At 42.3% G+C, this 27582-nt stretch overlaps 1 protein-coding gene across 2 annotated transcripts; it reads right to left on the reverse strand.

Moving 5' to 3' along the window:
• Nucleotides 1–932: 932 nt before the first annotated feature.
• TRMT44 (tRNA methyltransferase 44 homolog) lies at nucleotides 933–27409 on the reverse strand. 2 transcript variants are annotated; one of them, XM_083630426.1, is made up of 11 exons: nucleotides 27035–27409; nucleotides 25243–25360; nucleotides 21390–21609; nucleotides 20661–20729; nucleotides 19874–19981; nucleotides 18750–18821; nucleotides 13381–13481; nucleotides 11369–11552; nucleotides 9659–10043; nucleotides 3840–3956; nucleotides 933–1328 (listed from the first exon to the last, which is right to left on the reverse strand). In XM_083630426.1, exons 1-11 carry the CDS (start codon nucleotides 27378–27380, stop codon nucleotides 1075–1077), a joined length of 1974 nt encoding a protein of 657 aa, XP_083486552.1. In that variant the 5' UTR covers nucleotides 27381–27409; the 3' UTR covers nucleotides 933–1074. The 2 variants fall into 2 exon arrangements, with proteins under 2 accessions (XP_083486552.1, XP_083486553.1); XM_083630427.1 differs by lacking the exon at nucleotides 25243–25360 and having other exon boundaries at nucleotides 27035–27151.
• Nucleotides 27410–27582: the final 173 nt, after the last annotated feature.

Consider the following 27582-nt stretch of genomic DNA (forward strand, 5'->3'; position numbering starts at 1 on the left):
TCTGTCTCCTGAAAACGTCTGGAGGGCCGAGTTTGCCTATGCCTGGGCTAGAGTCTACACCCCCCCCCAAGACAAAGTAGTTACCTGAATGAAGCTTCAGTTTATCAGCATTTGTTTGTTGTAGAAACACACCCTACTTTTATGTTAGGGACTTCAAGGTTCTGTAACATGGCTCCCCACAAGCAGTGTAATACAACAGACACAAACAGTAAAAGTTTTATTTATTTGTGAAGGAAGTAGACTAAGATTCAGGTCTCCGAAGTGCTGAAATCTTATTAGTGTGAGGTTTAAAATTGTCAAAGTATAGTGCTGACCCCAAGCCCCCTTCCCCATTTTGTCAGTTTATTAAAAAGGTCTCCCACCCCGAGCTACTTTAATATGCAAACCCACAGCAGGTAGGTGTATCATGGGTGAATGTGGTCCTCTGCTCAAAACAGGTTAGCTCACCTTGTTAAAATGGAAATCAGGGCAGGATAACAAAGGGGCGCATATGTCCAAAAGGAAATTACAGGACGTAGCTCAGGAAAGCTCAGACCTGCGCCTCCCTCGCACTGAAACATCTTCAGAGCTTATATATCAAAACTCTTCTCCCCTTCCTCTTTCACAGAAATAAAAATGATTAATTCTGTGTTCTTTGAATTTACACCAAACGTAAAAAGAATATGTGCCTGGATTTGTTTGAGACAGCACAAAAACAACTGGCAGCGCAAAGTCATACAGTGACATTTGCCCATCAGATATGTAATTTCAGAGGCAGATTTGGCTCAAGGTTGTTCTGAGATATGACTGAAACAAAATGAACACTATAAACTATAACCTCTGAGTTATTCAGAGAATTCAGAAGACTATCAAGGTTGAAATTCAACAGACCAATGGACTTTCGTATTGTTAGGAAAGCACATCGACCACCCAACCATGGATCCCGCCAAGAAGAGATTTAAAAACCTTTATTCTCTTACCACAGAGAGGAGTCTCAGAGAAGAGCAGGCATAAAGTGGAACAAAACATAAATGTCACCACTGTACAATCAATGTACATGAAATTCAATCAGAAATCCATCCAAATAGCATAAGTTTAACTCCCAAATCCTCCAAATCCTTTATCGTTTGTCACTGTTTTCAGAGATGGCTTCAACTCCTCACTACCGTGAGCATAACAACAGAGTTCAGAAGACAACGGACAGCCCTGAGGATGGTGGATGTGAAACCAACACAGGCGCGTTTTAAATGCTTTAGAAGGAAGTCTTTGCTTAAGCTGCGTGCCAGGCTTGTTTTTCCTTGGTGGTTTCCATTCTCTCCAATCACGAATATGAACTTTCCCATTTAGAACTGAAATTAAAGGGTGGGGAGGGAAAGGAGAGAGAAACACACAGACCCGAATATTAACAAAGGGTTACAAGAATTAGTGCCAGAATAAGAACCACAAGAAATTTGGATGAGTAAATTTAAACACGACAAATATGCATGTGAGATTTGCTAGTCTCTGAGGTGCCGCAACGCTTAGCTTAGCTGGGGGAGAAGCAAAACGGGCATCATTTGGCTTGGCAATACACGGGAATGAGGGCGGCGTGTAAAATCTAAATATATATTTGGATGGAAAAAACTACATTACATCTGCAAGCATATGAATGGTAATATAGAAGAACTCAAATGGGTTACAGGTACCAACAATCTGCTAATAAAAGATCAGGGGAAAGAAAAATCCAAAAAAAAATTAAAAGCAAAGAACTTGTGCCTTCAGCATAAACTCAATTCTGTAATGCATCGCAAGCTGAATTCAAATGCTCAGCTTTTGTTTTTGTTTTTTTTAAAAAAGGAGCTGGGGAAAACTTCCCTTGTGCATGATCATATTTAACATAAACTGCTCGGTGGTACAGAATGTTTTGCATGCCAAAAGGCCACAAGTTCAATCCCTTGAGAGTCCCATGGACTGGAAGATCAAACCAATCCATTCTGAAGGAAATCAGCCCTGAGTGCTCACTGGAAGGACAGATCCTGAAGCTGAGGCTCCAATACTTTGGCCACCTCATGAGAAGAGAAGACTCCCTGGAAAAGACCCTGATGTTGGGAAAGATGGAGGGCACAAGGAGAAGGGGACGACAGAGGACGAGATGGCTGGACAGTGTTTTCGAAGCTACCAGCATGAGTTTGACCAAACTGCGGGAGGCAGTGGAAGACAGGAGTGCCTGACGTGCTCTGGTCCAGGGGGTCACGAAGAGTCGGACACGACTAAACGACTAAACAATAACAACAACAAGGAAAATATGCCTGTTTGAAATCCTGGAGAGTCTATCCTTGTGTCCCTGTGGTGCTTGCAGTGCTCTTAATTCACCATTACCCAGTTTCAGCCCGCACATAAGAAAGTATAAGCTATATAAAGGGAATGTTCCAGTGAGCTGGTAATTCTGTTATTCCACATTAAGAGGAAGGAGGCAGGGGGAAATCCTGGAACACTCTGCCTTTCCAATCAGAAAACAGAACTAAACTGGGAGTTTAGTCACTCAGGATGAGTGACAGACAGGCCCCTCTAATCTATCGAGGAATTATTGTAAACAGAATACTCTCCTACATTATCAGGAAATGTTAATTACAACTAAAAAGACTTTACTTTTCTAAACATTGTTTTTTTAAAATAAAAAAGAGAGAAAAAGAGAATACAATGCATCCTAAAATATTCTTACTATATATTTTCTAGCTAATTTGTGAGATGCCTTGGAGGGGAAGTAAACCAATACTTAATGAAATACAAGTATTACAATTAAAAAAGGCAAATTTGATATTACCTACATACTGATGCATCAAATTAGAAAAATATTTTCTGTTAGGCATCAGCACTGAAAAAGCATATTATCTCCACAAAGAACACCCATCCTGTACCATAAAGACTTCTCTTCTCAAGTTGTATCTTGACTAAATTACTGCGGCCTGTCTGGATCTGTAGAGCTTCCTGCCATGATCCACAATCCTCTCCCATGAGCTTGTGAAGGTATAATTATCAACAACAAAGTGTTGGTGCTAACCTTTAAAGCCCAAAACGGCCTCGGCCCAGTATACCTGAAGGAGCGTCTCCACCCCCATCGTTCTGCCAGGACAATGAGGTCCAGCTCCGAGGGCCTTCTGGCGGTTCCCTCACTGCGAGAAGCCAAGTTACAGGAACCTGGCAGAGGGCCTTCTCGGTGGTGGCACCTGCCCTGTGGAACACCCTCACATCAGATGTCAAGGAAATAAACATCTGACTTTTAGAAGACATCTGAAGGCAGCCTTGTTTAGGGACGTTTTTAATGTTTGATGTTTTATCATGTTTTTAATATTCTGTTGAGAGCCGCCCAGAGTGGCTGGGGAAACCCAGCAGGATATAAATAATAAAATTATTATTAAGCCATGGCTGGAGAGGAGCAGATATGATGTGGAACCAAGACGAAGTTTACAGCTTCAGAACTCCTAGGAAGCTTACACTCCTGTTCAGCGGCATAGCTAGCCACTTGGGCACCTGGGCCGAGGCGCCCGCAGGGCAGGGCATGCCAGAATCCCGGTGCCCGAGCCCCGTTCCACTCTGGCACCCTGCAGGCCCACATTGCTTTTTTGAGTAGCATGGAGCCTACATGCGCCTGAGCCACCGCGTCACTCCCAGAAGGCACGCATGGCTCGGGGGCAGTAAGTGCCACCCGCTGTGGTGTGGCACCCAGTGCCCCCCAGCTACACCTCTGCTCTTGTTTGAATCCAATACCCAACATGCTTGTGACAGAGGTGAAGCAGTCATTAGACTAAGATCATTCATCTTCCACATACTTAAACCAACATATAAGAGACTACCAGTCACTGAACAAACCTTGTCCTTACCTTCAAACACTTGATGATTGTTTCTAAGTAAGGTCTGGAGGCCTCCATACTCATTCTTCAGCCTTTTTAAAGTGTCCTTGTCCAAATGTTCTGCAATTTCACTCAGGGGGAGACTCTCTGCAGAAAACAATATGTTTATGTAAAGTAATTGCTAACCCTCAGCAATATTTTCAGTTCTGAGCTTCTGAGAACAGCAGGCCACTACTCTTAAGAGTGCTATGGGAAATACCCTTGTCTTTGTAGGCAAATAGAACAAATTACACCCTGTGCTTCCAGTCTGCATGCTTCATTTTGCTGTAAGAGGCACTAAAGGAAGATGCTCTCATTGGCCATGTGTGCACCAGCATATTTAGCTACTACTTTTAAGCAATAAGACCTCTTTTAAGAGGTCAGTTGTTCCTCGGACACAAGGTTTGTGCACTCAGAATTGGAGGTTCCATTGAACTAAGTTATCCATTGAACTTAGTTCCATTAACTAAGTTATCATCCTGTATAAGACAAGAGCTCTGACCAATATAGAGCAACGTAGCTACTACTGCCATTTGAAGGAATCTACTTTCTGTAATTTTCATACGTGCATATTGTAATTTTGATGGTTACAGAACTTCCAAATTCATGTGCCTAAGCTGCTACGATGTATATCAACATTAAACAATCCACTTCTTTCTATACAACTGTCTGTGGACCACTGTGCTTACTGTGCAAGTGATGACAGGATGCTGAGCTTTGACCAAAAAAAAGGGTATTCAAAACTCCCTGTGCAGTATAATAACACTGTCTGTGGCCTCATCTTGCATGCTGACTACAGAAAGTGGTATATGGAGAAAAGAGATATAGCTGGTGGTGAAGCATCAAATCTATCCCTGTGAATGTATCCTGCCTAAGGTTTCAATGAAAATGCTTCACTTCAGGATGGAATGTGTGTTGCAATGGTAAAGTTGATGTGCACAGCGGGAATGGTTTCAACATGTTGCCCAGTTATATAATGTCAATACAGTGATGGTGGTTGAGAGGTTTTACTATTTCGTCACCTGGAAGTGTTATTCAGCACAACTTTTGAAAGTGGTAAAGCATCTTCTGAGTACCACCTAAAGCCTTTAAAGAGTTGCTGTGAACATTTTGCTAAGCGTTTCCCAGATAAATTCGCTCACACCCATGATGACCTTGACACTAGGGTTATGATAAGAGTCACAGGTAGACAGGACCAACATTCTATCTAGCAGTGCTCTTGAAGCCCTGTCACCTGTTTGCTGGATCCCTGCCCACCTTGTCTGGTTAAATCAGTAAAATCAAGAGTGGAAGTCTGGACTTTGGTTTGGGGGCTTTAAGATGGTGCTTGTGAAGCCACTCCTAAAAAAAGGCTAAATTCAGATCTTGTGGCATTGGTCACTAACTTGCCATTCTTCAGCAAGGTATTGGTGTAGGTTTTGACTTTGTAACACCATAAACTTTTCATGCTGCTGATTATTTTGATCAGCTTGAGGCCTACGTCTGAAAGAGAAATGGGCTTGACTGCTGCGGTGGATGACTTATGTCATAGAATGGATACAAGGAGAGGGCAAAGAAAAGAAGAGTTAGTTCTTCTAGACCCTTTGGAGACTTTCAAGACCATCAGTCATGGTATCCTTCTGGATTGTCTATTATCGCTGGGCTTAGAGGGCTTACAGTGGTTCTGGTCATTTCTGGATGGGTGCTGCCAGATGGTAATAGTGCTGAGGGAATCTTGCTCTGCCCTGTGACCTTTGGCTTACAAGGCAATGGAGGACTTCCTTGAAATTTGTTCTACAGGGTCAGAACATGTATGCAAGTATTATGAGAAACACGTCAAGAACAAAGAGGTAAAACTAACAAATTGGTTTGCTATTAATCTACCATTAAACTTACCATGTGACCAATTTGGTATTATAGGAAACCTACGACCATCAACTGAATGCCAAGTGAGTTGGAAGAGGCATTAGCAGCCAGCAGCTATTCTGTTTAGCTTATTGCAGTCTCTGGAAGCAGAGCCTGGAGTGCTGTCTCATGGTGTATGTAGGACCAAGAGACATGGATGGCGAAGGAGCTGCTGAAGTGATGGGCAACACCTGTGCCATGTTTGTCTTCCTGCCTAGGAATGTGCAAAGGTACACCTGCAGCAAGTGCAAGTTGGTTGCCTTGCTGGAAGAGAAGGTACAGCAACTTGAGGCCCAACTATCCACATGAGGAATTTCTCACTAGACAAGAGTGGGCTGTCCTGGAACAGAGACGTAGGCGGGGTGCCCCTCGAGGAGGAAGAGTCAATGGGGGAGTCAACCCTCTGGAGGAGCCTGACACACAGAAGCAGAACTGTTAGAAGCCATGCTGTGTCACTGGAGCTGCAAAATTGATTCCATGCCCTTACCTCGGTCACTGATTCTGGGCCAGAGGAGCAAGAACAGCAGTTGCAGACCTCAGAAAACAGGTGGCTGTGGAAGGTACGGTGCACAGAACAATTCTTGCCACACCCCAGAGGAGGAAGAGACGTGGGGTTTTGGTAAGTGACTCACTACTGAGAAGGACAGAGGCAGCCGTGTGCGGAGTTAACAGGATGTCCTGGGAGGTGTGCTGTCTTCCAGGTGCAAAGATTCACAATGTGACAGAAAAGTTGCCAAGTTTTATAAAGCCTTCTGACTGCAACGCCTGCCTTCTGATTCACGTGGGTACAAGTGCCAGACAAGTGCCAGACAGCGCCTTTGACACATGGCAAGGGCTATGAAACTCTGGGCAGGAAGCTGAAGGGCCTTGGGGCACAGGTGGTTTTTTCATCCTTCCTGTTGAAGATCATGGCCCAGGGAGAGAGAGGAAAATGCTACTTCAAATATCTCAAGGGCTGTCACGTGGAAGATGGAACAAGCTTATTTTCTCCTGCTTTGAAGCCTAGGACCCAACCAATGGATTCAAGTTACAAGAAAAATGGTTCTGAATAACATGCAGAAGAGCTTTCTGACAGTAAGAGCTGCTCAGCTCGGGAAATTGGCCTCCCTTGGGAAATTGTGGACTCTCCTTCCTTGGAGGTTTTTAAGCAGAGGTCGGATGGCCATCTGTCAGGGATGCTTTAGTTGAGATTCCTGCATGGCAGGGAGTGGACTAGATGGCCCTTGACGTCTCTTTCAACTCTACAGTTCTCTGATTCTACAAACGTGGTAAAGCAGCAATAGTCAACATAAAAAGGCTTTTGGGTAGAACAGACAGAAACTTAATGAGAAACTCATGTCTCCTAGCTGTCATGAATGTAATAAAGGATGTCGTGGTAAATTTACAACATCTCTTAACAATGTGCACAATAAATCTGAAAAGGGAGAATCTACAAGTATTGGTGTACTTGGGAGGTTACGGTCTTCTATAGGAGACAAGGGAACAAGTAAGAGGATTCTCTGGCCAAGGGGCGAAGCTGAGCAGATGGGAAACAGACATAAGGGCAAATGAGAAACACATTTCCATTTGGAACATGGTAACATTTGTTTTCAACTGAAATAAATGGGGCCTATTGGATTAATTTCTCTATTGGTTTTAAAAAGAATGCACCCTCAACTCTGTCGTTTACTCACACTGAATTACAACCCAGTGTTCAGAATGCGAAGGGGGAGCTGCTTACTCAGGAGAGGAAGGGAGACCCAGAGGTGCCATCTTCCTCCTTTTTTGTTGATCCTTGATCCGCCAGCCCTCAGGGCTGCTGTCTGGCTCTTGCTACACTTCCCCTTTTGAAGCTGATGACTGAAGGAAGAGGTGATGCTACAGAGAGGAGAAACTGAGATCTACCATCCTTCCCAAGGTACCTTCACTGCAGGGAAAGTGGGGATCTCACTGCTGGTAACCATGTTGGTGTTTATAAAGCAAAGAAAGCAGGAGAATACACATCAAACTTCTTGGGGATATCACTCGTAACACTTCTCACTGCTTTCTTGGCACCTGTGTTCTCTAGTTGTTGAGGAGAGCAATGGTGCCTCCAAGACAAACTGATGGCCGCTTGTGTGAAGAACAGCAGGGGATCTGGCCAAGTGACAGACTGTGGTTTCTGCAACCAAGCAGTCCTTTTACCTCTCTTCTGCTGGAAGCCGAGAGAAAAGAATAGTAACACTTTAGTTCAGCACCAGTTGCTTTCCTGCTCCGAGGGAGAAAGGGCGAAACTGAGTGTGGGAGCCAAGAACTTCAGGGCTGCGGTGCAATAAAATGATCGTCTGAGTCCCTATAAATGTGTCTTTCTCTCAGAAAAACAAAAGCTCAGTATAATTCAAACGATGTGATATGAATGATGCTAGAGCCCTGCTGCTCCTAACCAAGCAGGGCTGCTCCTGAAGCTGATGGACACCCCTCCATGGTGATGTTCTTGCTAGAGGATCCAGCCTGCCAACCAAGGAGTGGTACATGCCAGGACTAAAGGCTTCCTTATCTTGGAACCACTAGGTAACTATAGTTAAAGTTGCATCCTAAGTGGGAAATCTATAGTGTGAACAGACCATTGAATCTGAACTGGACTAACAGAAAATTAGGTCAGGTGTAAGAGGGGAAGTCAGAGCACAGGAGCACAAGGCTTGTCCACACAGCATCAAACCATTATTTTTTGGTTACATCTCAACCAACTGAGGCAAGATCTCCAAAAACTTCCTCTCTGCTGTATGCTCACATTTATTCAGTACAAAAACAAGAAGTTGAAAACAGACAAAACAAAGCCTTGGACGGAGTACTATTTATTGCTGAGCTTCCCAGGGATGAATACTAAAATCTGTTTATGATACTTGGCTAAGTCCTAGAATATAAGAGGAAGAACTGCTTATGAGCATGTGAATAATGCATTTCACACACCGCTAAGAATTACAACTTATCCACCCACATACATTTAAAATCAAGAATCCAGGCTCACCACCAGACATATTACTCAGGCACGGCTCCCAGCCCCTCTTTCTGGAAATGAAGCACGACCCCATCTCCTCTACTAGAATTATACACATTTATCATCTACAACACAGGGGCGCGGGTGGCGCTGTGGGTTAAACCACAGAGCCTAGGGCTTGCCGATCAGAAGGTCGGCGGTTCAAATCCCCGCAACGGGGTGCGCTCCCGTTGCTCGGTCCCAGTGCCTGCCAACCTAGCAGTTCGAAAGCACGTCAAAGTGCAAGTAGATAAATAGGTACCGCTCTGGCGGGAAGGTAAACGGCGTTTCCGTGCGCTGCTCTGGTTTTAGTGTTCCGTTGTGCCAGAAGCGGCTTAGTCATGCTGGCCACATGACCCAGAAGCTGTCTGATGACAAACGCCGGCTCCCTCGGCCAATAAAGCGAGATGAGCGCCACAACCCCAGAGTCGGCCACGACTGGACCTAATGGTCAGGGGTCCCTTTACCTTATCATCTACAAAAATCCCCTCTTGGTTTCTCCCCTATCTCCAAGAAATACCCTCTCCCCAAAACATTAGCAATTCTACCATTATTTGGGTGCACCCAAGGAGGGCTTTGGCCCAAGAGAAGCCTAGAAATCTCTTGTTAATAAAGGGCTGTATCTAAAGACTAATTTCTTTCCAGGCATGCTGTCTGTGTCAAGCCTTTACTGTGCCATTATAACACAATATATTTTTATGACTTGCTGGATGTCAACTTTTTCCATTCCAGAAACTCCATAATATTTAAGAGTTGCTAGAAAACAATGGGTGCCTGCAATTTACAGTTCTGTATGATGATGAATTCAGCGTGATTACCCAGAATGCTTTTTAACATCCTTCAGATGAGGTTTGTGAATTCAAATATAATAGACGATTTCAATTTATAGGAAACTTCCATTTTAAAATAATACGTGAAGCAAAACTCTCACCTCCTCGATTCCACGTGTTGGACATTTCAAGCGGACTCCCTTTGGTTTCCTTTAACAGTAACTTTGCTACCTTCAAAACCACTTTGTCTACCAAATCATGGGGGAGAGTAGTACAGTTTCTCACTTGTTCTTTTCCCCTGGGCAGAAATCCAGATATTAGGACTTTCCCCACATCTGTCTTTTGGGATACTTTTGTATCTGCTGCTGGGCAGATGGTGACATCGCTTGCAGCTGGGAGGCTGTCATGTTGATGAAATCCATCTGTTTGATGATCTGGTGCTACCATGAAGTTTGACTGGCGCCGACTGATATACTGTGCTCGCTGTTCATCAAGTACAGCACCTTGCGTTGCTAGATATGTTCTAGACGTCCCAATCAGGCATACCTAAGAGCAGAAGAATTAATGCTATTTAGACACAAAACACAAAATTATATGCCCTGAACAAAGAGACCCTCCCACTCAAGCAGCTTGCCTCAATTATATTGTATTATAGGGCCATAAGGCAACACTCTCCTCCAAACAACAACCAATGTATTATCCTCCCACATTAAATCTGGATCAGACAATGTTCAGCACATCAGATATGAATGCAAAGCAGAGAGCATGATCCTCTTGTTTAAAGCGCCTATAGCTTCGGGGAAGGGGAAAACTCAGCAGAATCACCAGCCAAACTGGGCTAGGAAGTTGCTTCACCCCCACTCCCACAATCCCAGAATAAGGAACTATGCAATCAGAACTTCACCACTAAACACTCCTCGGGATACTAGCCCAACCTGCCTTAATATTCGGTCTTTGGTTGTGGAAGACCCAGAGGAGAAAAGGACCACCAAGAGAGAACAGCCTCCCTCCTAACCTTAAAAGTCTACCATGTAATAACTTGATTGTTTTAAGTTGCATTTCTGATGTGCCTACAGTGTGATGCATTGTTCAGTGGGGTATTAGATGACATGAAAGCCCCATCTGTGGTGTCTGCTTTGCAATAGTTGATTTGAGCTTACAAGGTTCAGAACAACATACTGTGCTATGGGCTGGCATTTTGATGCCAACTTCATGTGGATGTAGTATAAAACATTTATAGATAAGCAACACCTATCTCACTAAGAAAACTTGTCTACAGACAGGTGTTTATGGTGGGACTGGTGCTCCTCACGCATGCAAGTGTTATGCAGGGTCCACATGATTGATTCTTATTAATAATTACCGCATTTATATCCTGCCCTACCTCTCAAAGGAGTGCAGGGCAGCAAACAACAAGTGATTAAAAACACACAACTTAATAACATATTTTAAATGTCCAATTAGTCTGGATAATTTCAGTCTCCTGTATTTAACTCAAGTTCATCTTGAAACCAGTGAGATTCTGTGCTCTCAACTGTTCTGTAAGAGAGATTTGCTAAAATGTATTGCACTGATAGGACTGCTACAGCTCTACAATCTAGGTTTATTAAGATGCTGCCAGTTTTTAGCTCTTTGGCCATGCAGCCTTCCTTAACCAAACACTTTCCTGCCTTACTTTGTTATTTCAAGGGAAATCCAACCGATCAGGATTATTAGACATTGACTGGGAGAAGTGCAAATACAGGGGGGGGGGGGGGGAGCAAGAGCTTTCCATCACTACTTTCAGCCAGGCTGCAGCAAGATATTCTTTTAAAACCCAAGGCTATATGAAGCAATTAAAATGGATTAAGAACAATGCATGTGGAAGTTACCCTTTTCGTTGAAGGAATTCTAAGGCAATCTTCTTCCACACGAAAGCCACATACAAATCCCACTTCCATAACAAAATCAAGATACTCTCTATACTGGGTCTTCTTACTTTGCCTTCGGTTGTACTTTCCATAGAAATCAAAGAAGCAGCAAGGCAACAGAAAATAGCGGCAAGAATAGGAAGACCTGCAATAAGGGAAATGTGATGAATCTATTGAAATTACATCTGCAAATACTTATGCAAAATCTACAAACTGTTGCACCTCCTGGATTTGACAGAAGTGTCACAGTTTAGGGTTTATGAAGATCAGATTGATCTCCTATTTCCCCTTTCACTTTGCCATGCAGTCTAAGGTCAGAGCAGGCTTCCTCAACCTCGGCCCTCCAGATATTTTGAGACTACAATTCCCATCATCCCTGGCCACTGGTCCTGCTAGCTAGGGATCATGGGAGTTGTAGGCCAAAAACATCTGGAGGGCCGAGGTTGAGGAAGCCTGGGTCAGAGCATTTCCCTGGCAAGGTGGACTATAGAAGAGCCAAGGCTGCCTTGACTTCCTGGAATCTGGCTTCCAGCTAAAAGAACACCAGATTCCCGAAAGCTTTTTATTCTATTCCATCTCAAGCTCCAATTTCTCTTGCAGTTGTAGACTGCTAATGGGATCGTTTAAATATTTTTTTCTTGACTCATTTTCTATAATAATCAGTAAGATATAGATATTCTTTTAAGTAGAATGTTGTATTCTTTCATGGCCCACAGCCAATACAGAAATAAAACTGAATTGAGTTGATATACCTCATCTAAATGGATTACTGCCCCCTGGTGGCTGTTCACAGTACTATCCGTCACCAAAAATTCTGCTCCCCATCACCACCAACCTCAACCTATTATTCTTCCGTTTTCAGATGGTTTTAGCTCATCTAAATATTGCATTTTACACTGGTTTAACCTGCCCTGGGAACTTATGGTGAAGAGGAAGTAAGAATTTAAATAATATTTTTTTAAAAAAATTATATCCTGTCTTTTTCTCTGGCAGGGACTCACGGCAGCTTACAGATAAAACAGAAATAGCTAAAAACGTCATTTAAAACAATTAAACATTAATAGAACATACAGAGATCATTACCATTAACAACCCACCCACTGGCAGTTCCACATCAATCCCTTAGCAAATGCTTCAGTTTGCTTCTCTGCCCTTCCCAGGTTGTCCCATCCCACCAATAGCCACATTCTCGTGGCGTTTGGTGTGCAGCAAATGTGGAGGAACCTTTCAGGCATTCAAAGCCCTTGAAGCAAACTCAGACCTCTGTTGCTCTTTTCTCTGGATTATGTTCTAAAGCAGGCTTCCTCAACCTCGGCCCTCCAGATGTTTTTGGCCTACAACTCCCATGATCCCTAGCTAGCAGGACCAGTGGTCAGGGATGATGGGGATTGTAGTCTCAAAACATCTGGAGGGCCGAGGTTGAGGAAGCCTGTTCTAAAGAAACCCAACTTTCCTAGGCTTCAGAGGAGTTTCTTTCACCCCAAGTTCATTTCTGCAACTTTTGCGTTTACTGAAGCTTTTGTTGCCATTCTCACGGGCGCCATTACTTCAGCTCAGATCCTCTCCCCAAAAACTGTATTTTGTGGTGTGTGTTGTTGTTTTTGATATACAGTGGTACCTCGGGTTAAGTACTTAATTCGTTCTGGAGGTCTGTTCTTAACCTGAAACTGTTCTTAACCTGAAGCACCACTTTAGCTAATGGGGCCTCCTGCTGCTGCCGTACAATTTCTGTTCTCACCCTGAAGCAAAGTTCTTAACCCGAGGTAATATTTCTGGGTTAGCGGAGTCTGTAAACAGAAGCATATGTAACCCGAGGTACCGCTGTAGTTGATTTTTATACTATCCTTATTCTGCTTTTATTTGTTCCATGTACCATGGCAGAAAGGCGATTAGTAGATATATCATTCCATACTGGTTCTTCATCCTAAGATAAGAGCGTCCATTTTGTTTTTAAAAGCACTGAGGTTTGGTACCTGGCTGCAATTACAGGTATCCATGGTGTCAGCTCATCAGAATGATTTCCAATCAGCCAGTCAACATCTGGATACAGACTGTCTGGACTAACTGTATTTTCCTAAAAGGAAACAAAACAATGCCTTTTACACAATATGTCGCATAAAGTAAACAAAATTGGTAGTAGTGTTTTACTACTGAAATCCATTAGCATCCACATCAGATTTACAGTTTGATTACATTTCCAAAACAGCTTGAGTTAGTGATGTTGTGCATTTTGAGAATGGTTCACAATTTGATTTACTCATCTCTCTGGGCTTCCCATGGGCTTCTCAGAGGCCATGGTGAGAACACAATACTGGACTGGGTAGGGGCCTCTTTTCTGACCCAGGAGATCTCCTTGCAGTCTTATGTTTCTTATATGTTTCAAAGCCTACATTTATACTACTCTTATTTTCACATTTAAAAAAACAATTCGAATGTATTTAAGCTTATTCTTTTAAAACAAGAGGGAAGTTGAAAACGGAAGGTTATTTTACCTTCTGAGAAATTCTAACAGAAGTTTTGGTAATAAACCTTTAAGACTCAAAATCTCTTTTGAGAACTCTAGGTTGTAGCCCATAGGATTTTTCATATCATCCATTCCTACTAAATAGAAAATCTGGATTTCTTCCTGATCACTTCGGCAAAGGGTCTTCACTTCAGTGCCACCTCACACCTGAGGCAAAAAGATTGTTTAATACACCCCCTTTCTCTGTATCCATTGCAGCTTATACTATGCAGTGGCGTAGCGTGGGGGGTGCAGGGGGGGCCGGCCGCACCGGGCGCAACATCTGGGGTTAGGGCAAATCCACGGGTTAGGGGGCGCAAATCCATGGGTTAGGGGGCGCAAATTACTTGCCTTGCCCCGGGTGCTGACAACCCACGCTACGCCACTGATACTATGAGCAAGATGCTTTTATGCAATGGGTCACAGCGAATTCCAAAGGCTATTAAAAATGAAATAAAATGCAACCTTTCCCCTAAACCACCTTAATATGTTATGTATTATCTCATAATGTATAGGTCAATTACTGTGTGGTATTCTCTCTCACATTGATGGGGAAGGTTGAGACACTGAGAGAGAGAAGGAATCAACATTGGAGAATTAAAAACCCTTTGGGAAGAGAGGGAACCTTCTTCTCTGAGGCCAAAATGACATGGACAAGAATTGACCAAATTTGGATAACTAGAGGGCTGGCTCCAAAGACTAGAAAGGCGGAAATAGGCCCCAAAATGTGCTCCGACCATAATGCTGTAAAGATGGAATTGAAATTAACATCAACTGGTTCCTTCAGATGAAGGATGAATGACACATTGTTTAGGAACAAAGAAGTGACCAAGAAGGCCCAAAAAACTTTGAGAGACTATTTTGAGATAAATATGAATACCACTGTAGAAAAAAGAGTAATTTGGGACGCAAGTAAAGCGGTCATGAGAGGATTCTTGATACAACAGAATGCGAGCCAAAAGAGAGTCCAAAATGAGAAAAAAGACAAGATCTTGGAGAAAATAAAGGAAGGAGAGAAGAAACTGGGAGCGAAGCCAAAATCGCAGGAGATTTTGAAAGAGATAAAGTTACATCAAGTACAATATATGAAAATGATAAATCAGGAAATAGAATGGAAAATTAAACAGATGAGACAAAAGACATTTGAATCGGCAAACAAATGTGGAAAACTACTGGCTTGGCAAATGAAAAAAAGACAGAAACTTAACACTATTACAAATTTGGAAGTAGAAGGGAAAAACATACAGAATCCAGCGGAGATTAGAAAGTGTTTTCAGAGGTATTTTAAACAACTATATACACAGGAAACTCAGAAACAAATGGATATAGACAGTTTTTTGAAAATAAATGGACTACAAAAAATCTCTCAAGAAAATAAGTTAATGCTGAATTATAAAATAACGGAGCAAGAGATAGAAGGGGCCATCCAGAATATGCAATTGGGTAAATCCCCAGGACCAGACGGTTTGACTTCAAGATATTACAGAACCTTGAAAGAATGGATAATACAGCCTTTAATGGAAGTGTGTAATGGAATATTGGAAGGGAAAAAGGCACCAGAGTCGTGGAAGGAAGCTTATATTACACTTATACTGAAAACAGAGTCTGAGAAGACAGAGTTTAAGAATTACCGCCCCATATCTTTGCTTAATGTGGACTATAAAATCTTTGCAGACATTTTGGCAAAGAGACTAAAAAAGGTATTAGTAGAAGAAATTCATAAAGACCAAGCTGGCTTTCTCCCGGGTAGACACTTGTCTGATAACACGAGGAACATAATTAACATTTTAGAAAAGTTATAAGTGAATATTAATACCAAAGCAGTCTTGATATTTGTGGACGCGGAGAAAGCTTTCGACAACATTTCTTGGAGTTTTATGAAGAAAAATTTACAGGGGATGGGGGTTGGTCAAGGTTTTGAAAATGGTATAGGTGCAATTTATTCAGAACAAAAGGCTAAATTAATTGTGAATAATGTGGTGACGGAAGATTTTAAGATAGAGAAAGGAACACGACAAGGTTGCCCAATCTCTCCATTGCTTTTTATATCGGTCCTGGAGGTTCTTCTAAACATGATTAGAAGGGACCAAACAGTTAAAGGTATACAAGTTGGAGCTAAACAGTACAAACTGAAAGCATTTGCTGACGATTTGGCATTGACACTACAGGAGCCAGAATCTAGTACTAAAAGAGTACTGGAGTTGATTCAAGAATTCGGACAAGTAGCGGGATTTAAGTTGAATAAGATGAAAACTAAAGTCTTAGAGAAAAATCTAACAGTGATGGAGAGAGAAAGGTTTCAGAAGGAGACAGGGTTCACACTGGTTAAGAAAGTGAAATATCTAGGGGTTAACATGATTGCCAAGAATGTGAATCTGTTTAAGGATAACTATGAAAAATGTTGGATGGAAGTGAAAAAGGATCTAGAAATATGGTCAAACCTGAAGTTATCATTGCTAGGCCGAATTGCTGCGATATAGATGAATGTATTGCCAAGGATGTTGTTTTTGTTTCAAACATTGCAAATATTAGATAAAATGGAGTGTTTCAAGAAGTGGCAGAGAGATATCTCTAGATTTGTCTGGCAGGGCAAGAAACCTCGAATAAAATTTAAGATATTAACCAACGCTAAGGAAAGAGGTGGATTTGCCCTGCCAGACTTAAAACTTTATTATGAATCAGCCGCTTTTTGCTGGCTGAGAGAATGGATGCTTCTTGAGAACACTGATGTGTTGGATTTAGAAGGTTTTAACAACGTTTTTGGGTGGCATGCATATTTGTGGTATGGTAAGGTCAAAGCACATAAAGCGTTTAAAAACCATATTGTCAGAAAAACACTGTTTAATGTTTGGATAAGATACAAGGATTTGCTTGAAAATAAAACCCCAAGGTGGCTGTCACCAATGGAAACGAAGGCTCAGAAAAAGCTCAATATGGAGGCCAAATGGCCAAAATATTGGGAAATTTTGGAACAAGAGGGAGACAGATTAAAACTGCAGAGTTTTGAAAAATTAAAAAATAGAGTGCGAGATTGGCTTCACTATTATCAAATAATGGAGGCATATAATTTGGATTAAAAAATTGGCTTCCAGGTGGAAAAATCAAAATTGGAAACAGAACTGTTAGACTCTAAAACTAAGAATTTGTCAAGAATGTATAACTTGCTGTTGAAATGGAACACTCAGGATGAAACGGTGAAATCTGTTATGATTAAATGGGCGCAAGATGTTGGACACAACATTATGATGGCTGACTGGGAACAGTTATGGACCACAGGTATGAAGTTTACGGCATGTAATGCCCTAAGAGAGAATATAATGAAAATTATATACAGGTGGTACATGACACCAGTCAAGCTTGCGAAAATTTATCACTTGCCCGATAATAAATGTTGGAAATGTAAAGAGACTGAAGGTACATTCTTTCACCTTTGGTGGACATGTCCAAGGATCAAGGCTTTCTGGGAGATGATCTATAACGAAATGAAAAAGGTATTTAAATATACCTTTCTGAAGAAACCAGAGGCCTTTCTCCTGGGCATGGTCGGCCAATTGGTGCTAAAGAAGGACAGAACTTTCTTTATGTATGCTACAACAGCAGCAAGAATACTTATTGCAAAGCACTGGAAGACACAAGATTTACCCACGCTGGAAGAATGGCAGATGAAGGTGATGGACTATATGGAACTGGCGGAAATGACTGGCAGAATCCGAGACCAGGGAGAAGAGTCGGTGGAGGAAGATTGGAAGAAATTTAAAGTTTATTTACGGAAGTATTGTAAGATTAATGAATGTTAGAATGATGTTGGAATGAATTCATGTGATTTTAGCAGAAATGTCACAAAGATTTAGAAAAAACAGACTGTTAATTGGTGAAAGGAGGGAAAATAAACTTATATTAATATCAAGATAAATTTACAGGACAAAAATCTGAAAAGAGGGAAAGGATTTGCTGAAATGGATAACTGACTTAGAATACAAAAAAGGGAAGTGTGAGGAGGTCAGGGAAATAAGCTAATGAAAGAAAACAAATGGGAAGAGTTGCCGTATTTTTTCTTGATTTTTCTTTTTGTTTAATGGATTTTAATTCTTTGTTTTTTCTTTTTGATCTTTCTTTTTTGTATTTCATCTTTTTTGTTTAAAAGGATGTGTTTCTTGATGTTTCTTTTTGTACCTTTAAAAACTTTAATAAATATCTTATATAAAAAAAAGAGAAGGAATCAACAATCCAAATTAAAGTGAATGCGGGATTAATTTGTTTTTTTACTTCTTCATTGTACAAAGTTTCTACCTCACTCTTCTTTAAAAAGAAACTAGGACAGCTTACAACATAAAACATTGCAACAACAAAAGCTCAGTTGCAAATGATACAGGTAATACGAAGAGTCCTTATGAAGTATATGAACATCAGGTCTCTGTGGAAACCCTACAAATGATCAGCCTAAGACTTCTTTGACTCCTGTTAACTACTCTTATTCCGTTTGAGAGATCAAAATATAAGTATCCAGTGTTAACAACACAACCAATTGGGGGGGGGTGGAGAAGGGAAGCTGATATAATGTTTTCTCTGCACAACCTTGTGCACAAATACAGACTTACAAAATGGGCTAGGCTACATTTTGATGTGCTTTACATAAAGTTGTGAGTTGTGGGTCTTTTGCCCTTCTGCTGCAATCCTATATCCATTTTCCTGGAATAAACCTCACTGAACTCAATGAAACTTACTTCCTAGTAATCATGCACAGGACTGTACTGGAAGTGAGCTTGTTTGCAAAAGGCAGTTCTGAGTAAGATGCAGTTTATAAAGATTCCACCCAGAAAGCCCATGTTTCAACAATACCTCCAAGTGTGTCTGTGGGCCGTACATGTCCCATATTTTTCTTCTTCTGACATCAATTCCTTTGCCTGGATGCTGAAAGATTCCATGTGTGAATTATCAGTTAAATGGTACCTTACTTTTTAGATGCTCCTTCCAAAAACGATACAAACAGTGAACAGAATGCCACCATACATCCTGAAATCAGCATAAATTCTACTAGTATTTGTTCAATTTATATCCCATGCTTCCTCCTAAAGGAGTCCAGGGCAGCACATTACAAATTGTAATGAAAGTCGGGGACTCTCACAGGACTGATGCCTGATTGTAAAACCATATTTTTACCTTACCCCTCATCCCAGTGTATTGCCTGATTCTACTTCATCAGAGCTAAGACAAGTTTTTATACAGTATTTATGTGAGTCCTACAACAAAATGTTGCAGTTCACTGTCTCCTGTTAACAGGAATGCCCCTATTAAAGCCCCTTCGAGAATACTATTCACTGTTAGAGGCTGAAGCAGTGATTATACGTATCTGGGAGCTGGTTTTCTGCCAGAAAGTTTCCAAAAGCTTGAAATAAATCATAACACAAAAATAGACACATCCATTTAAAAATAAACAGATCCACATCCCCTATGGCCTTAGCCAGCAGCCAAAGGCCCATTTAAAGGCTGCGAGCCTTCAATCCCAAATAGAATACCATTCAAGCCACAACCATCGGCCAGGCAAGGAGCAGCTGGAGAGAACCTGCTTTTCCCCACCTTACCAGGAAAACCGTTCTGCTCCAACTGCCCATTGTCCTGAGATTGCAGAAGTGAGAGAAAATATACTCTGGGCAGGCAGGCATAGGACTAAGGGACATAGAAACCCAGTAGTATTTCAGTTTATATAGCAGAATGCATGAGTAACAGCAGACACCTTCTGTTTCAACCTTTAAATGCCTGCTGAAAACTTGTCTATGCTGCTGGGTTGTTGCAGACATTGAGGCAAAATCTTTCTATAATAGTTAGTTGTAGTCTTGAGTTTTAAATTTTTGTGTGCTTTTCTTGTATTATAAAAAATATTGAAGTTATTCACAGTAATGAGGTAGCAGTATATAAATGTTTTATAAAGAAATAAAATAAGTTGACAACTTCAAATTATTTACCCCCTCGTTGTTTAAAATGTGAACCAGGAGACCATTTCCGCAGCCAAGATCCACAAAAGACTGTTTCTTGGACAATCCTCTCTCAGCTCTCTCATCTTCCCAAAGGATCTAAGAAAAAGACAAAACCCGATTTTTAAAAAACCACTGGTGGCAAAAACAGCATTAAAGAAAACTATAAAAAGGTTTGTTGGTTTACAGAAATCATGATGATTTTCTAATGGTGTTTGCAATAGGAATACGTGGCTACATTCTATTTTGACAAGAAAGATAAAGAAATGTCCATCTACATTCTTTAAGAAATGTAAGTTAATCAGAGACTCCATTAACCCCCGCATAAGTGGGGAGTTGCCTGTACGAAGAATACCTCTTAAAGGAAAAGTACACAACTCAGTGTGCAAAAAAGAAAAAAAAGCAAACACACAAGAAGACAAATGTTTAGCTCTTACTGCTTTGTCTTCTTGTGTGTCAATGCATTTTCTTCTCTTTGTGCACTGAGTTTTGTACTTTTCCTTTTCATAGATATAACATACACATGATAAATCAAATATTTTAAAACCCAAAGCCATCATCTCTCATTATCAGTCATCCCTTGGAAATGCATTTCCAAGCTGAGACCATTATTTCTGTCTCTATTTCAGAGTTTTATATCAGCTGTGCATTTTAAAGTGAAATTCATATTTCCATTTGTTAAAATTCCATCCTGTCTTTTACAAGCACTATGTGAAATCTTTTTCTTTAAAAAAAAGATAAATCTCCATTTTTAGAGATATTTTGTACCACCACGCACCAGCAGGTATGACGCTATAGCAACATCTTCATATACAAATTTTTCTGGATCTGTTACTTCTGGCCATACCTGCAGGTAAACAAGCAAAAATGACAATTAATTTAGCTGTGAATATTCAGAATTGTACACACACATACAAAAAAACCACACATATCTACACATAGTAGATAGTAGTATCCCTCTATGGTGATCACTCGTAGCCGAGAAAGATTGTCTTCCATGAATATGGTCTTAACGGTGTGTCCCTAAGTGACTGTGGAGGCCAATTCTGGATCCACAGATCCTTCCACAGTGGGGACATAGGTTTCTGGGCAGGGAATATACACACATACACAGCCCACAGAAAACTCACCAGAATGGTGGGCCTTTCTAGAAAGTGCCCCATTTTTTTTAGATTCCACTGTAGGTCCACAGAGCCAGTTGTACGAATAAGAAGACTGGAATTGAGCAATGGCAGTTTGCCTCTTGGGCAAGGTTGGAGCATTTTGAGGGAGGGATGTTTTGGAGGCAAGCTGTCTTGAAAATCCCTAAAGGCAAGGCTTTTTGCTCATCACTGTGCCATATCACAAATACTAACATTCCCCACCACACAAATATCTAGATATGGAGTGAAAGATTCCAATCAAGTTTCTTTAGCATGGATTCAGATTTGAAATACAAACACTGTCACATACATTTTAATAAAAAAAATGAATAGCAAAAAGCTTATCTGGTCGTTCTGCTCTTTACCTTTACAATGTCTTTGTACTTTTCCTTTAGATCTTGATAAATTTTGCTGTATCTAGCAACAGAAATGAGAGAGAGTGTGTTCTTAAATTCACGTTTTGTGGTCTCTGTGGACCATTTAGCAAGTTTTGGCAGCAGTTCACTTCCAAGCCATGTTGTTTTAGGGCACAGAATTCCATCTGAAATGTAGTTTTCTGGAGGTGATGTAAACATTGAAATAGACCTTCAACGTTAAAAAAAGAAAAAAAGAAATCAGAGCTGCTCAGTAATAAAATGCTTTAAATCATCTGTGGTTCAGTGTGTGTCTATGAATTTATCAGGTATCAAAAATAGGAGGCTACCTCTGAGGAATGGCTCTTGCATATTTATGCTATGGATGCATGATTTTAACTCTGTCAGCTAAACCTTTCTTTCCAGGAAATGGGGAAAGAAATAAGATGACGGATAAAATAGGTTTTGAGATGACTTGAGGGCCTAGCACACTACCTAATTAGCCTTATCTTACTCAATTTTGTATGTGCCCATTCCTATCAGAAGACAAGGCAGAAAAATGACAGACAAGCCAAGCTGGACTTATGCCACCTATTTTTCTTAGTTTATATACAGATATATATACCCTGCTCTCGCACTGCAGACACAATGCTTTTAGAAACACCCACAAAATCCATTAAACAAATCAATACAATCATAAAACCTTGAAGATCAAAGGCAAGAAAAGTAGATAAACCTCAAAACCTACAGAGGACTGGTCTCTTAAAAACTACTCGGTCTGACAAGGCCAAAACACCTGCTGGAAAAATGTTTGACCACAAGTCTGGAAGAAGGGAGGTCAACCAAATTTCCTGGAAAAGGGAATTCCAGTTTGGGAATAGCCATAGAGAATACGATCTCTGGCATCCCAAGCAATCATGCCTTTACTTTCCTGGGAATGTGAAGAACAGCCTCCCCTTTAGACCCTGAAGGGTCAGACTCGTATCGGAAAGAAATGGTCCTTTAGGTACCATGGGCCCAAACCACTTAGGGATTTAAAAGGTGGCCAGAGGTTATGTTTCCATGGACTTCCCCATGCAAAACACATTGCAACAAAACCAATCTGGCTGTAACAAAGGTCTATGTCATCATGACTGGGTCCAACGTTCCTAATTTCTATTAAATGCAATTTTAAGTTTTAGGCTGGATATTTTTTAAAAGAGAGAAGCTTGGCATAACTGAACCACATTAATGGAAAAAATTCAATAAACTTTGAAGAAATATTTTTTCCTAAGTTAGCTGTCTGGGTAATAGAGATTCAGAGGTCTATGAGGAAAACAATGGTGGGGGGGGGGAGAGGAAATGTCACCTTGCCCCCCAGTGATAAAACTGATAAATTAGGACGATAAAGAATTTCGTTTTAGTGAAATCCTTTTTAAGACAACGGTTTACACTCTCAAAGAATGTGTTGCAGGAAGAGTTTTAGGTAATACAATCAATAGCATTATAGAATGATACAGGCGTCCAACTTAAGTGCAATTGATTTGTGCATGACCGTGTAGACGTTTGGGGTCTGGAAACAGAGTCAAACCAGGAAATGGCAAGAGAGAGCTGGAGCGTTCTTGTGGCTCCCCGGGAGCCCAAAGAGGACTTCAGGGATGGTAGAAGCTCCAGACACTGGAGGCACAGCGGGGCTTCATTTAGGTCTAGCAGCTGACGCAGGTGGTAGCGCAGCAGCTGCCGCCACTTTCCATATGTCCTCCAGCCAGCAGAACTTCAACTCTAGTTGAAAGGGAAGTAGATTGGAGAGAGAGTAGGAGAGGGGGGCGGGAATTGCATTTAGAGGCTTTCTAGAGGGTGTTTCCCACTTATGCGATTTCCGCTTATTCTTGTGGGGGCCCGGAAGGTAACCCTCACGTAAGTGTGGGACGCCTGTAGTTCTGTGTATTCTGTAGAGATATATAACACTTAGATCTGTGTGATGCAGCCTCCAACTCCTGTTATGTACATGCTTCAGACTCCTTCACGTGAAATAAACTGACCCATGTTTAGAATTCTCACACCAAATGATATGACCAAGATGTGATGGAAACATTGGTCCCATTTGTGCAAAACTCAACTTTTTTGCCATCCATGGAGATAAAAATGAAGCCTCGGATTCAGTTATTAATTATGAAGAAACAGATTCTGATTACAGATGCTAGTATTTATGGTACCGCAGAGCTGCAACTTACACATGGTTTACTTATGCGATTGCAGCTTTGAGTGAGTGGCAGAAAAATTAATAAATGGAGAGCAGGGAAGAGTGTCAGAAGCAATGCTGGAAATTCCCCAGGTGCCAGGCACATTTTGCAACTGCCGAGGGTCCAATTATGACCATGTGGAGATCTCTAGATGCCAGACTGGCAACTGATGTCTCCTTCTGGCTGGCCCCTCCGGTTTTCTTAAGCAGGTAAGGGGAGCTTATTTACTGCATTTATCTCCCACCTTTTTCTCCAAGGAGTACACAGTTCACCCTCCTCAGTTAATCCCTACGAAAACCCTGTGAGGTAGGTTAAGAGGCTGTGCCTGGCCCAAGGTCACCCTATGAGATTTATGCCTGAGTGGGGATTTGAACCCCAATCTCCCTGGTCCTAGTCCGACACTCTAACCACTACACCACACTGGCTTCCTAGAGGACTTCTGCTATGGGGCATCTCTATAAATTAGGCAGGCAAACCACTTGGAGATTATTTTCTTTAAAATATAAAGTGGTATAGAAATGAAAATAATCATAATAGCAATATATTTCATTTTTTAAAAAATATGTTCCATTATGGCGACCATAACTTAGGTTTAAGGTACCATTTGGTGATTAGCTTACATATCTGAGTTTCTATCACGGGTCAGAATGGGCCATCTCGAGATCTCAAAAGGCCTCATTAGATCTTGCATGACCTCCCCAGAGCTGGGTAAGCAAGACAGATTACTTAAAAAGCTTTTTCTGTGCCAGATTTTCCTGCCCAAAATGGGTTTTTAAACCCACCACCTTGCTTACTGGATCTCATGGGAGGCTCCCACAGCCTTCCAGAGGCCTCAAACATCCTTTCCAGAACCTAGTAATGTAGGAAGTAACGCAGGGGTGGTTCCGGGGGGTCTTCTGGACTTTGCAAAGTTTTGCCTTTGCAGGCAAACCCTTGGAATGTAACTCCTATGCAAGCTGTGGGCTTACTATATTACTGTTTTAAATACTAGCATTAAAGGGTGTTTATTTTCCACAAGTAATATGCTGTGCTCTGCCCTTAATACCATGACAGCAGGAGACAATTTTGGTATCAATAAATTTTATTGTAGCACCGTGCAGAAGTTTGGAGCACTCTTTCTCTAGGATTGGGAGTATTCATGATTTTGCTTGCCTTAATTTGGGCCTCCATACTTTTGAGGCTGCAGTCCTATGTGTACAACTGGGAAACACTCCATATATCAGGGTAAGTCTGAGTAAACATAGATAGGACCGCTTTTTAAATTTCATATATAGGCTAAATAGTAAAAATTATATACAGGTGGCAATTATTTTCTGCACGCTTAAGTGATGCGTGACTGCTGACACATACGCTGTTTTCAGCCCCAGAAGAGGTAGACCTGCAGTTGAACCCACACATAAATGGGGAGTTGCCTGTATGCCACCTGTTATAAATGCTTTTTATGCTACCAAAGTAGTGAAATAGGTTTAGGTGTGTCAGGAAGCAGTCAACTGCTTATATTTCAATGTGTAAGTTGGGTGTGCATGATTTATTTAATGGTTTCATAAATTTCCAAAAATGTTATACTCTAGCCACCACACACACCGTAATAATTCCACATGACAAATACATTCCAAAGAGTGAAAAATCTTCTCAGCACCCACCATTCATTGTCTTGTGTATGCAGAAGTCGAACTTGATAAATATTGCTCTTCTTGATCTTGTATTTCCCATCATGGGTTTGTACCAATGGCAAAAAAGTTACGGTCCCATTAAATATATCTGTAAATATTTCACAACAGTAGGTTTTATTTACCTCTGGGAAACAGAGTAGTGTTTAAGACTTACGTAGCATACATCATATTGCTACAACCTTTACAATAACATTGTAAGCAGGCCAGCATTATATTGCATCATATTGCAGCATTATATTGCATATTGCTGCAACCTTTACAATAACATTGTAAGCAGGCCAGCATTATATTGCATCATATTGCAGCATTATATTGCATCATATTGCTGCAACCTTTACAATAACATTGTAAGCAGGCCAGCATTATATTGCATCATATTGCAGCATTATATTGCATTATATTGCTGCAACCTTTACAATAACATTGTAAGCAGGCCAACACCCTATTGTGGATGGCTGTGGAGGCTCTTGCCATTTGATGCTCAAGCCCTTTCCTAGCACGGCCCAATGCTTTCCCACCTGCGCAGAACACAGAAATACACAGTGCTGCTAGTTAGCGGAGCCACACTGACACAAGGAAGCCATTGCCTATACAGTGGTAACTCTGGTTACATACTTAATTCGTTCCGGAGGTGCATTCTTAACCTGAAGCACCACTTTAGCTAATGGGGCCTCCCGCTGCCGCCATGCAATTTCTGTTCTCATCCTGAAGCAAAGTTCTTAACCTGAGGTACTATTTCTGGGTTAGCGGAGTCTGTAACCTGAAGCGTATGTAACCTGAGGTACCACTGTAGTAATAAGGTGTCTCTGCCCACCAAGATCAAGCACATAGCTGATTTTTGAATATACTGACTTTCCCTCTCTCTCTCTCTCTCTCTCTCTCTCTGTGTGTGTGTGTGTGTGTGTGATATATATATATATCCAATACTTTTCATTTTTGATGTTCTGAATGTTTTCTCTTTGCTTTGGCCCACTTTGGACAAAGCTAGGGCTCACCCAAACTTCTGCTTGCCACATTGCTTCCACCCGCCCCAAGACACCCGCTTTTTACCGCTGAATCAGAGCAAACGTCAACTAGATTTTCCGCGGATGGACGACTGCTCCCAATTCAGCAGCAAAGAGCAAGTTTTCCTGGGGGAAGCGGTGGGCCAAACGGGAAACTGCTCAGACCTGTGCTTTCTATGCATGGGCCAAGTGGAACTGTGGACAAGCCCTTAGCGTTCTCCGTTTGCCCCGCACAGAGTGGCTCCTGTATACCTGAAGGAGCGTCTCCACCCCCATCATTCAGCCCGGACACTGAGGTCCAGCTCCAAAGAGGGCCTTCTGGCAGTTCCCTTGCTGCGAGAAGTGAGGTTACAGGGAACCAGACAGAGGGCCTTCTCGGTGGTGGCGCCCACCCTGTGGAACACCCTCTCAGCAGATGTCAAGGCAATAAACAGCTATTTTACTTTTAAAAGGCAACTGAAGGCGGCCCTGTTTAGGGAAGTTTTTAATGTCTGATGCTGTATTGTTTTTAATATTCGGTTGGAAGCTGCCCAGAGTAGCTGGGGAAACACAGCCAGATGAGCGGGGTATAAATAACAATTATGCCTTCTGCTGTCATTCACCGCTAAATTTCGCGGCGGGGCATACAAGCAAAGCTCCTCAACCCACCTGCCCGCCCAAGGTCCGAGCTCGCTCTGGGGAGCCGCAGCCGGCGCGAGGCAGGGCCGAGACGGCCGCCCCGATCCCTCCTCCTCCTCCTCCTCCCGCCCCGAAGTCACCTTTGACGACCATCTCCCTGGCGGGCGCGGGAGGGCAAGCCTTGGGCACGAGCGTCCGGAGCACCACCTCCAGCTCCTCCTCGGCGGGGCCGGCGAGGCCCAGGCCTTCGAAGTCCTCGCGGCAGCAGCGGCAGAAGGCCTCGCACGCGGCCTCCAGCGCTCGCCTGCCGGGGCTCCCCTCCCCGCCTGCCCCGGGCCGAGCGGCCCGCCAAGCCCCGTCCTGCCGGGCGCCGCACAGCCGCTTGTTGGCCACCTGGGGCTTCTCCAGCCACACGCCCACCGCCGCCCAGAAGCCCCCCGGGAGCAGCGCCGAGCCCCGCAGGGAGACCTCCGCCAGCAGCTCCATGGCGGCCGGCGCGGGATGACGACGTCACATCCGGGCCAGGAGCGGTCCCCGCCCGCTCTTCCGCTCCATCTCACCCAGAGAGCTAGGAAAAAGGTCAAGAGCGGCGCGCTTTCCTTGCTTACGGGGATATTCCGGGAGGAGTCGCTTGCAAGAACAACAACGAGAGATAAGTTACAGATAAGTAGCCGTGTTGGTCTGCCAT

This window comes from Podarcis filfolensis, assembly GCF_964270895.1.
Source record: "Podarcis filfolensis genome assembly, chromosome: 9".
Lineage (NCBI taxonomy): Eukaryota > Metazoa > Chordata > Lepidosauria > Squamata > Lacertidae > Podarcis > Podarcis filfolensis.